General features: G+C 39.1%; 1 protein-coding gene across 1 annotated transcript; it reads left to right on the forward strand.

Annotated features, from left to right (window-relative positions):
* Positions 1-4068: 4068 nt before the first annotated feature.
* LOC147619599 (patatin-like protein 6) lies at positions 4069-8114 on the forward strand. The gene is made up of 2 exons (XM_086773265.1): positions 4069-5356; positions 7711-8114. Exons 1-2 carry the CDS (start codon positions 4271-4273, stop codon positions 7942-7944), a joined length of 1320 nt encoding a protein of 439 aa, XP_086629391.1. The 5' UTR covers positions 4069-4270; the 3' UTR covers positions 7945-8114.
* Positions 8115-12488: the final 4374 nt, after the last annotated feature.

Genomic DNA, 12488 nt, shown 5'->3' on the forward strand with positions numbered 1-12488 from the left:
ATTTTATTAATGACTACATGAGATCTTGACTGGTGACTTTTTGAATCCTACTGTCTCACCCAATCGTAGTGAGTTGCTTTTGAAGTCTTTCAAGGCAACAAGGGTGGTGTTGTATTGGACTAGGAAATTATGCTCAAGGTCTTGCCGAACTATCCTTAACCTTCATCTCAAAAAATATATAAATAAATAAATTAAATAAATAATCTCAGAGTATGATATCACAATCGTCCTGCTCTTTTTGCTATTTTGTAAGATGTCCTTTTCCTTAATCCCAAAAACATCTTTTCTAGAGATCGATATGATGTAGTGTTTCAATGATGGTGAGTCTCAAAATAGTAAAATTAATCAAACTCTATGCCAAATCGTGGGCTGAGGCTCTCGGATTATGAACAAGAGATTTGCCACCACGTATAGTAGGTATGCACTCTGATTTGAAATAAAAGCTAGCATTACACCTCCCATGGGCTGCCTCTAGAGGCAGAGACTACTGTCACATAAATCTAATCACATACTTAGAAAATAATGCACAAAACCCATCTACTAAGCCTTCAATATTTGCTGCGGGTGAACAAGCCCTTGTAAGCTTTAAAAGCTTTAAAAAGGGACCTTAGAATTTGATCTTTGAGAAGATAAATGCTATAGGATGCGGTTGACATCGATGAAGAAGGCAATGACGATGGAGAGAGAGAGAGAGAGAGATGGCAGTGTGTTGGAGGAGCACTAGAGTACATCTGTGGTTGGCGGTTAGCCGTAGGACGGACGTCAATGGCACGACGATGGATTGCAAATGGACGTCGGCAACCAAGCGACTGCGTATAATGGCCCTCAGTGGTGACGGTTAGCCGTAGGACGGAGGTCAATTGCACGACAATGGATTGCAAATGGACGTCGGCAGCCGATTGACTGAGTATAATGGACGACGAAAATTGAAAAAGCCTGCATGGTTGAAAAGCAACGTAGAAAGCTCCAGCCAAAAACACTATCAAGCATGGCAAGAGTCGTCTTCTCCTTCCCAAGAAACTGAGGCAAGTCCCAAGGAAAAAAAAAACACAGCAAAACCCAACAAAACCAAAGCTATTTCTATCTCTTGCTCTTCGCAAAAGCATTGGAATGTCTCATACCACATGTAACTAACTCTAAAATCTCATGGTAAGACTCTCTAGTTATGCACACCTCCATGAAGAAAAAGATGAAATAATAATGAAGTTGAAGTTCCCAATCATTATATGTATCAATGACCCTTACCTTATAGGTCACACTCATGTGCCCCTATGTCCCTATATGGGTACCCTTAGGTTTGATTCTTGGCGAGCATTCTTGCCCTTCAAAATGGGTGGGTTTGATGAAATATACAAGTTTTTTGTGTTTTAGTGTAATTTTTTGATGGGCATTTTAAAATTTAGCAAGAATTTTATCGCCAAAATACTTAAAAACGGGCTTGACGCCTGTCAAATAGAAACTATTGGTACCCCATGCTAGCAAAAAGGACCTAGCATGGCATACTTTTTTCAACTACCCAATCATTATATGTACCAATGACTCGGGCATCCAGTGTGTGCCTTCTGATGCTACACACCATTGGGTCTTTGGCCTACAAAAAGTATTCTTGAATGTTACACATCCACACTTAATCTCATAAGCACTAATTTGCAATTGTAAGCTGTTAATGGATTCCCTTGCCTCCAGTGCACCCCAATGTATTCACATTAGGATCATAACATAATTCTTCTTTATGTGCAAATAAGGACGGTACTACTGATAATGATCATAGACCTATGAGGTCATGTCATGGGTACCTCGCATGGTTTCCCCGTGTATACATGCCTACATAAATATATGACCAACCCCTTTTCTATATAGATCATTGGTCATCATCACTTACTCCCTATATTCTACTAACATACTATCTTTATCTTTACTCCCATTGAAGCTCTCTTTCACATGAGCACATGGTTGTGGAGATTTACCATATATTGTATCACATCAACAATACAATATTCTTCTCCTTCTCTCTTATAATACAATTTAAGCTTTAAAGTTTAATGTTATGAAAGATCCTACTTGTTATGAGTGTCGTCTTGTATACATCACAGGTTGTATCCTCTTATATAAGCTCCTTGTTTCATCACTATTTCACGGTACCCCCAGTTTCCCTTGTGTGATGAGATTCTAAACCCAAGTGGTTATGACACTCTCTAAGTAACCTCGAGGCTGGTCCAAACAAAAGCATGCTAGTTGACTTAAATAGGTTGTGGTTACTTGATGGAAACTAGGTATTAGCATGCAAAAAAGTAAAACCTTTATTTTAAATTAAAGAAACTAATATTAAGGAAAAGCTCAAAATTTGAAGGTTGTCAAAATGGTGTCTCCATGTGCACCAAGGAGTGGAGCAAAAACGGGATAAAGGTACTCCATACGATACGTCTATTTTAGAAAACGGTTGATCTCATTATTCCGAAGGCCCCTTTCTCACATGTAGTCAAGGAGATTAGATAATTTTCTAGCATTGCCAAGTAGAGTAGTAGAATGATAGCGTTGAGGAAAAAAAATAAGTGTTGCGACAACCTCGAGTAAAAAACATTCTAACGATAGGTTGTTTCGGGGCGAGGTCCATGCTTGATTTTTTAGATGAGCACCCTTGACTTCAAGAGTGAAATATAGCAAGTTTTTTTTTATATTTTAATGTAATTTTTTATAGCTTTTTAAAATTTTGCATCTATTTTATGGCCAAAATGTTAAAAAACGGGCATGAGACACGTCCGAAGGCTGGGGAACAAGTATGTAGAGGGGTGATAGCATCATAGCGAGTTAAGCGAGGAACCTGTTGTTGGTGATGAACTTGCTAGAGGGGCTAGTAGCCACCAACGTGCTGTGATGTAATTATTTCCTTTAAGTTAATTATTTCCTTTGATAGTAGATACAAAGTGGTTGCTTAGCAAGCAAGGTCGAGTGGGTACGGGGCAATGGGTATTGATGAGGGGCAATGGGTATTGATGGGGGGCACGGTGCCGTTGGAAGAAAAAACCAGTCGTAGGCTTTAAGACAGGTTGGTACTGATTACCGGGGTCCACGTTCTAACCAGGGTTGGGTTAAGGGGAGGTGAAGGCCTTCTCTAACCTTCAATCTGAAGGTCAGTTTGTGGGCTTCAAAATATGCATGTACCACATACATATACTCGGTCTACTCACATCCACAATTGATGTGAGTAGAATTCTTTTTAAAATAGTAGAGTTCTTTTTGTATCTTTATTTTCTAGAAGGTTTGAAGAGTTTTGATGTTTTATGGTGAGGTGGACCATATGGACTATTGAATTTTCTTTTCTTAAAGAAAAAACAATGTACTCACTTGTGCTTTGCACTTATATAATTTCCAATTTGATATTTTTCAAATTTCGTCCTTCCTCAAATCTTCAAAGTGCGTCCTGAATAAGCTAAGCAGGGCTAGAATTTGAAGGTTGCAATACCTTTCCATGTGGTCAAAACCTTCACAAGAAGGGTGAAAACATAATTACCGTTCAGAAGACGGGAAGAGTTTTGGGAAATTTAGTATATGCCCTTCCAATCTCTTCATAAAAAAAAGCCCTTCAAAAGAAACAATAGAGGCTCCCTTCAAATTCTAAGCCTGGTCCTGAACCTCTAAATTCTTACCACATGGCATCTTCGTGAAACTCTTTTTTTTAATATAATATATATAGAGATAAAGGTATAAAGAAGCTAGCAAACATGTCTTTAGTTTCTTTCTCTTTTTTTGCAAAATTATTTATCTCACATTGTATAACTCACCATAAACCATGCACTCCTCTATGGCTTTTTTTTTTTGAAACAAAATTTTTATAACATTTTATTTTATAACTCACCATAAACCGTGCACTCCTCTATCAACCAAGGCTCTTGCAAAGATTTCTGCCTAGTCCCTTTCAAGCTTCAATTGCTTTTGTGTGGTGGTATGCTACCGTTTTCTCTCCTTTCAAAGTCTTTACAAAGGAACCATCTCGAAATTTTTAAGACTTCTTCTCCCTAGGCAATTGATACTTAAAGTTGTCTAACCTTAGCAATTGTTCTTGCCCAAGGTTGGCTTGCAAGAACCACGTGCTTTTTCTTTCTTCACTTTTTTCATCATTTTGGTAAAGGAAATCGGCTTGAATCTACAGTGCAAAGTGCCAGCAAAGCTGCTAGAACTCAGAAGAACATTTGATGCAACTTGGCTTGGGAAACTCTACATTTATGGAGAGCTATCTATACATTGCAGGGATATAAATCAACTAACAGATATGGCTATGGCCCTCCCAGAGAGAGTGAATGGGGAGAGGGACAAGGATGCCAATGGGGAGGCCTTGGCAGCGTTAGAGGAAGGCTGGCTGCAATACAAGGAGGGTGTGGAGCTGAGAAAGAAAGACAGAAGCCCTGCAAAGGCCATGGTAAATCAAAGCACATCAACAGGGGGGAGCCCAACAGCAGCAGGAATGCAGAGAAGCCCTAGAAAAGCTTGCATTCTGAGCATAGATGGGGGAGGCATGAGGGGCATTATACCAGCAAGGGTGCTATGCTATTTGGAGGATTCATTGAAGCAGAAGAGTGGAAACCCAGATGCTAGAATAGCAGATTTCTTTGACATCGTAGCAGGAACCAGCGTTGGAGGACTGATTGGAACGATGCTGTGCACCGATGATGGCCATGGGAGGCCTTTATTTAGCGGCGAAGAGGCATGGAAGCTCATCGCAGAGAAGGGCAAGCGCATTTTCAAGATCCCGCCGCTAAAAAGACCCTTCGCTAAACTTAGAGGCATTCTAACGCCCAGATACTCTACAAAAAACATGGAATCGATCTTGAAGGAGTATCTGGTGCGCGACGGACGCGAGCTCACCCTGAAAGATACCCTAAAACCGCTGTTGATTCCGTGCTACGATTTGTCCAGCGCCGCCGCGTTCTTGTTCAGCCGGGCGGACGCCCTCCAAACGGACAGCTACGACTTCCGCCTCGTGGGCGTCTGCCGGGCGACGTCGGCCGTGCCCGGGTTCTTCAAGCCGGCGCGGCTTTTCTCCGTCGACGGGAAGACGTCTGTCGTGGGGATCGACGGCGGGCTGGTGATGAACAACCCGGCGGCCGCTGCCGTCACGCACGTTCTGCACAACAAGGTGGAGTTCTCGCACGTGAACACGGTGAGCGACACGCTTGTGCTGTCGCTTGGCACGGGCCTGTTCGACCGTGCCTACACTCACGACAAGGTGAAGCTTTGGGGCGCATTCCAATGGACCAAGCCTGTTGCGAGGATCGTCCTGGACGGCATCTCCGACATGGTGGACCACTCCATGAGCATGGCCTTCAGCGAGCATCGCGAGAACTACGTTCGTATCCAGGTATACATTTTAGTACATACATGAATTTAAATCCAATTAAGGGGCTGCTCCCACCCCCAAAACGTTAGGGGACTCCTAAGTTCATGGATGCGCTTCGGTAGTGTGTAAAGGGCCTGCTTTACTTGTGCCAGATTGTTGGCTTGACCTAGGTAGTGTGTAAAGGTTCCTCATGTTTCATATGTTCCCAATTGGTTAAGAAACCACCAATCCATTTGGAATTGATATGACTTTAATTGGTCACTCGACTTTACGTTCAAAAATCACATGCATCCCATGGCCCCATTGTTGGATCACGCCAACCAAAGCTTTGGCTGCCTATTCAACCCGTTTCGGCTTCTTTTACACGCGAGTGCTAAAGGGACAATTTTCACGCCGTGTGAAACTAGCAACTAGTAACTAGTTGCGAGGTGAGTAGTTCAAAATCCTATGTGTTGTATTTGCAACCATAGAAGAGCCCTGTGCATTTTGTCTCCTTGCGCTTCAACACTCTCAAAGTTGTGGCCGGTTGGAAGTTGAACGAAGCATGTAAAATTGAAATCAAAATATTGCTCCTTGGGTCCACAATGGCTCGACTTTTGCCCATGTTCACACCTCATCCGACTTGCCCATCTTGGTCAAGTTTCTTATGAAATTTGGTGGGCCTATGCAAGGACCATCCGTGGAGTGTGTGAAGACAAAAAAAAGCTGGCCAATCAATGCTCTTTTCCATGTTAAATGTTGTCTAGATGTTTGTGAATCCCACTTTAGGTTGCTTGAATATCTTTCTCTCGTGGTCAATGGGAAGGAAGACCTCATAGCTTTACACACTCTTTACTTGGGCTCTTTTTTTGTGTAGAGCCTCTCCATGGGAGCATAGGCGTAAGAAATCATGTAAGATAAAAATACTTTTTAGGACCTTGGATAACATGATCTTTGGAGAGGAAAACTAATCCATTCACATGGCGAATGAGCTTGTGTAGTGTGCTTCTCAACAAGTCAAAATAAGGAGGCATCTTGGCTTTCCTTTCTAATAGTATATGCATCCTTTGGTTCAAAGGGAAAATTTCAAAGCTTAGATGTCAATTTCAAGGCAAGCCAAAATTTCAATGAGTTTTTTTTCTATCTTTCTCGTGAAAAATATATTGCATGATCTTTTTTTCTAGCATTGTTTTAAAAGGGGTGAAGTGGGACGTGATTGAGCCATGATTGGTCTCGTGTAGGATGTCTACATCAACTTACATGCCTAGTGGCTATGGACTTTATAAATGCATACAAGAAAAGGCATGTTGAAAGTGCTTTCTCTTGTCAAGGTAGTTTTCCACATTTGATTGTGCAAGGGGTGTCTTACTTTAGTCATTGGCAAACCACTCTTTATAAAAAGGAGGCAATGTGCTTGATGATACCAAGGGGAGCAAGTTGTGTAAGAACACAATGATGTGAAGGATTAATCAAAAAGATATATTCATATGCATAGCCAGGGTTCAAATTTCTTTTCCTAGACAAAGCAAAACTTGCTTCATGTGTAAATGCTATGGTAACCCACATAGAACTTTTAAGTCATATACTAGGTAGGTTAAGAGTTGGATCCCACACCGCCTTCTATGACTTTCAAACTTAACTTAGCAAGTAACTTGGTGTCCCACATAATTAACTTGTGGTGCACTAAAATGCATCGGATCCTCTTTTGCAAATTAAAAAAAACTAAAGAAGAGGTGCAAACCTAGGGAAGCCCTCCACTTTCCAACATGACTAGGAAATTTGTGTGAATTTCAAAGGAACAAAACTACTCACATCGTTTTGTGCCTTGCATGGACTTGTTGCACTTTCCTAATTAAATTTGATTGTAAGCGTCTTGTGCATGACATTGTACTAAGACAAGGCAAGAGGAGATGACATGGCTTACTATAGATGCAGTTACACTCTTCAAAGGTTACATACTCAAATCCAAATTCCCTTGCCAAACCTTATCCTACTATAGATGCCTTTGCACTCTTACATACATACTCGAACTCAAATTACCTATATCCATCCAAGCACCCATCAAAGCATGTGTGAATCAAAACCGTCCATTGGCAATGGTTTTGTTTTTTACCTTTTTTTTTGGATCTTGGCCTTGAAAGTAGAAAGTACACATGTTAACACCCAGACACAAGTGTCACCGCTTGCAAAGGGAGATTCAAATCCACAACTTGGGGACTCTATAACTCCATTCTAATCGTTGGGATTGGCAATGTTTTTGTTGCTGGCTTTGGTGCAAGGAAGAGAAAACAATTATTTTAATAGCAATTTTTCATTATTGATTTTTATGGTGTTTTTAATGCCTTATAAGCCTTATACATGTAATTTGATTATGTGCATTTAACCGGCTATTGCAGGTTTCCGGGCTGCCCGGCCGTTGCCTGACTGAGATGGACGACCCTAGCAGCTCCAACGTGAGGCGGCTCACCAAAATTGCAGACGACATGCTCGGCCAGCCCTGCATGGAGCACATCCCTTTCTGCGGGAAGCGGCAGCTGCCGGTGAGCAACCGGGAACGCCTCGATTGGTTCGCTGAGAGTCTTGTGGCCGAGCAGCGAGCCCGTGCCGGCAGCTGCTCGCCCGTGGCCTAGTCATCTTTTAACCAGGCAACTAGTCGGTCACCTTCTACTGACACCTGTCCTCCCGGTTTTGTTAACTAACTTCTACAATTCCCAAGGCTCTCCATTGTTCGTTATTAAAGTTTATTTATTATATGCCATTTTATACATATTATGTATGGAATATTTTTTTCCTCCAACTATCCAATGGCCAAGATTATATGTTGCTTTTTGACCCCATCCAATGGTGGAGATCAAATTGATATGCACATTGTTCTTCATGGATTATCTTGTTATTTGGCCATCATCCAATGGTAGACATCAAATTCTCTCTCTCTCTCTCTCTCTCTCACACACACACACACACACACACACACACACAAGCATTGATATGGGTTTGGTAACATGAAAAAAAACTAGTTTGAGGATGGATTTAACCACACAATCTCATGTATTTGTTTATTGAGGTGAGAATACAAATTGTTATCATCATTTCTTGTTTACTCATATTATTGAGATTAAAAAAGCTTGTGGATTTTTGTGTGTTAAAAGGTGGGAATAGTAAAGAGATTAAAGTTTCTTAGAGTTTAAAAAAATTTCATGAATTTTTTAAAATGTAAAAAACATTGCAATTTGTTTAAGTAAGGGTAGGATTTTTATAGAGGACAACAAGACAAGCCAACTTTCCTTAGATTTTTGTTTCAAAAAGTAGGTCATGAATTATCCGAGTATGCATCTTTGGTAGTAGCCACATGATATAGAGATGCATGATAGTGAATTTTAAAAGTCATGAGTTTCATTGAATGCTATAGAAGAAGTAACCATTGACAAGATCTTTGTTCCTATTAATAAATATACTTGTGGACTTGGTCAATGCTACTAAGGATTTTTGGGAACCTTAGGTGTTTGTGAGAAGATTCCCACATCCATAGAGCTAGAAAGGCTCTATAGAGGTAGAAAGTCTCTTACTTAAAGAAGAGTTGTGGTTACAAATTTTATGTGTAAACATAAAACATAAGATCTTTAACAAGAGATAAAATTAGCACAACTTGCAAAAGAGGAAAGATAGAGAAAAATGTTGTTATTATTATAAAAGATGACTACAACAAATGGCTTTGTATGTTATACTTGATAGGCGCTTATTTGATAGCATGTTCAAAAGGTATAGATGGAGGTTGTATGCATTGAGAATATAAAGGTGAAAAAGTAATGAAGTGTGAATGAGTGTTTTATAAACGATGCGCTATGCTACTTGGCCATATATATCTGTATAGCCTCCAATGATGATTGAAGCTTAAGTCGGTCATTGTCGACTACAACAAATGGCTTTGCATGTTATACTTAATAGGAGCTTATTTGATAGCATGTTCAAAAGCTATAGATGGAGGTTGTATGCATTGAGAATATAAAGGTGAAAAAGTAATGAAGTGTGAATGAGTGTTTTATAAACGATGCGCTATGCTACTTGGCCATATATATCTGTATAGCCTCCAATGATGATTGAAGCTCAAATCGGTCATTGTCGACTAATTGTGGCCAGGTCCAACTTGACCCTGATAGACCATACCACCCCACTAGGGTAATATTAGTCTACAAATGGTTGTAGGACTTTATTCAACTTTCAAGCCCATTTGAACTCAATCAGCAAGTGTTGCTAGTTCACACCTTGTAAATCATAAAAGGAATTAATTGTTACCGGGATTCTTTTTGTACATCTTAAAGAAATAATTAAATCTTCACAAATATACATCAATTAATAAAAGAGAGACTTGAAATTGAATTAAAAATCAATTAACGTGACTTATTATCATTAAACAAAGAAAAATTAAATACATAAAATAGCAACATCATCAAAGGTTATGATAGAGAGTGCCACACAAAGAAGAACAATAGACTGGGTGCAATCTCCCCCCCGACGTGTGTGGCTCTACCCCCACTTGCGGTATTTAAATCATATTAATAAAGTTAGCCCTTGGAGCCATAAATAGCATAGCTTTTCCAAAATTGGGCTTTTACAAAATTGAACATTAGTCCAATGCTTTTAAAGCATCTCATAAACAATAATCCTTGCCCAACATATGTACAATGGGCCAAACCATACAAAGTTAAATATTTAGCACACATCTGCTTGGCTAGATAATCTCTTCCAATGTCCACCTTGGTTGTCTTGAACCCATGATCTATAAACATAATCCACAATGTTAGATCACAATTACTTTGGAATCACTCACAAAAATAATTATAACAAATGGAAATCATTCACTACCATGCTTCACACATGAACCATGCATCACACATAATTAGTTGGATTTGCTCCCATGATAAAATATTCTGAAAAATCTCACTCCTCCCGTTTGGAGAAGCAATTGTCCTCAATTGCGTCAAATGATTTAACAACCTAACAAGGTTAACTCAAATAATTAAACATAGTTCAATCACCATTCGCTAGCAATAATACATACATCAATAACACTAGATGATTAGTATTTATTATGGAGTCACCCACGATACGTAATCACTAGTATGGTATGACTCGTGAGGACCCATATATGACACCTCATTCAGTACCCTCGTATGGTGCGACACCTCCGTCGGTGACCCTCGCATAGTGTGATACCTCGTTCGGTGACCTTCACACTAATCCTCACCTGTGCGACACCTCATTCGGTATCCTCGCACATATTTCTGTCGTGTGACACCTCGTTCGGTACCCCCACATAATCTTTCACTGGTGGGATACCTTATTCGGTACCCTCGCATGCATATCTCTCGTGTGACACCTCGTTCGGTACCCTCACACAATCTTTCACTGTGAGACACCTCATTCGGTACCCTCACACGCATCTCTCTCGTGTGACACCTCGTTCGGTACCCTCACACCTGCCATCTTATTCCAATGATGATTTCAATAAGCATGTGTTTAAGGTAGGAATCTCGGTTTCCTGTTCGGTCGAAGATGGTGTCGTAAGCCACCTAGATATCAACATATTATTTCTAACTTGTCTGTAAGAAAAAGATGAAAGTTTAATAATTATTACTGATCTTGGTATGATACTGTATTAAACTTAGATTTTCTACACATAACATACTAAACTCCTCGGTCTAATATAGTTTTCAGGGATTTTAAATCTTGAAAGAGGTCTTGTTTACAATTGATGTTTGTAGACTTGAACAAATCTCTGTTTTTGAATAAGAAATATGTAATCTTTAGGAATCTTGTACTTGATTAAAGTTTTGGTTTGAACATCTCTTTTACTAAAATAAAACTTCCTCTTGAGCTTGAATAGATCTTGTACTTGTATCTTGTGAAAAATTTAGACTATACTCTCTTGTGATTGATACTTTAATTCGTAATCTTGACTTGATGGTTACTTTTAATCTTACTTTATCATGCATGATACGATCTAGTGATACAAAACTGGATTTTTAAAGTACTTTTCCAACAACTTAATGGATAACTTGTCTTTATCTACTATTTTTACTATTTTTATTATAGTTTTAATCTTTAATGCATTATAACAAATGGAAATCATTCACTACCATGCTTCACACATGAACCATGCATCACACATAATTAATTGGATTTACTCCCACAATGGAGTGGATAACTAGATTACCTGTCACTCACAACCACTTGCAAAATGAAATGAAATCTCTCATATAATGATTAATGGAGTGGATAACTAGATTTTCTATTGCTCATAATCACTTGCAAATGAAATAAAATTTGTCATACAATAAAGCGCAAGTTCAAGGATCTATAGCTTACACATGAAGAGTGTAGCTCATATAACCAGAAATGTGTCAAAGAACAATGCACTACAACATACATGAGGCCTAGCACATATTTATATACAAACGTGAGGAGATGGAATAGAAGCACACATGTAAAGTAGGTGCCACAACAAGTCAACATACACACACAATTAAGGACATTAGGAGAAATATGAACTCTCTATTCTAGATCCATGCAACAGACATATTTTGTCATATCTTTGCCCAAATGTCTTAGGATATTAGAGCCCATAACTTCAAAAAATAGAGAAATGTCAGATGTCCTTGTGGTTCTCGCCCATAAACTATTCATTCATGTCAGATGTACCTTGTGGTCATTACATGGAAGTTTGGAAAAAAAATTCATTTTTAATCTTTTTTCATGTTTAACTTTCTACTCTCCCTCCTTTTGCATTTCACTAGCTTTCCATTTGTCTCTTTTAAAAAAAAATGAAATTCATTTCGTCATATCCTCTGCAACTCTAGTTCTTTCTTCATGAAATTTTACAAGTAGCTTGTTCTCCACCATAGCTATCTTCTCATAAGATTTCATCTCATTTAGACAAAACATCACTGAGTTATGTTCGTTTTGTCACATGAACTTTCTCTTCTTTGCACCACAACTAACTTACTGTCACCATAGCTATCTTGTTATAAAATTTCATCTCATTTAGACAAATGTCACTGTCACGGGAGTGAGATTTTTCAGAATATTTTATCATGGGAGTGAATCCAATTAATTATGTGTGATGCATGGTTTATGTGTGAAACATGGTAAAATGAATGATTTTCATTTGTTATAA

The sequence above is a fragment of the Cibotium barometz genome, chromosome 33 (assembly GCF_041138505.1).
Source record: "Cibotium barometz isolate CiBa-2024 chromosome 33, ASM4113850v1, whole genome shotgun sequence".
NCBI classification, from domain to species: domain Eukaryota; kingdom Viridiplantae; phylum Streptophyta; class Polypodiopsida; order Cyatheales; family Cibotiaceae; genus Cibotium; species Cibotium barometz.

What these genes read in the sequence shown, in the direction of transcription:
- LOC147619599 (XM_086773265.1), top strand. Translation starts at nt 4,271, where the DNA reads ATGGCTATGGCCCTCCCAGAGAGAGTGAATGGGGAGAGGGACAAGGAT. An exon ending in AGAACTACGTTCGTATCCAG is followed by an intron (nt 5,357 to 7,710) that starts GTATACATTTTA and finishes CGGCTATTGCAG; the next exon opens with GTTTCCGGGCTGCCCGGCCG.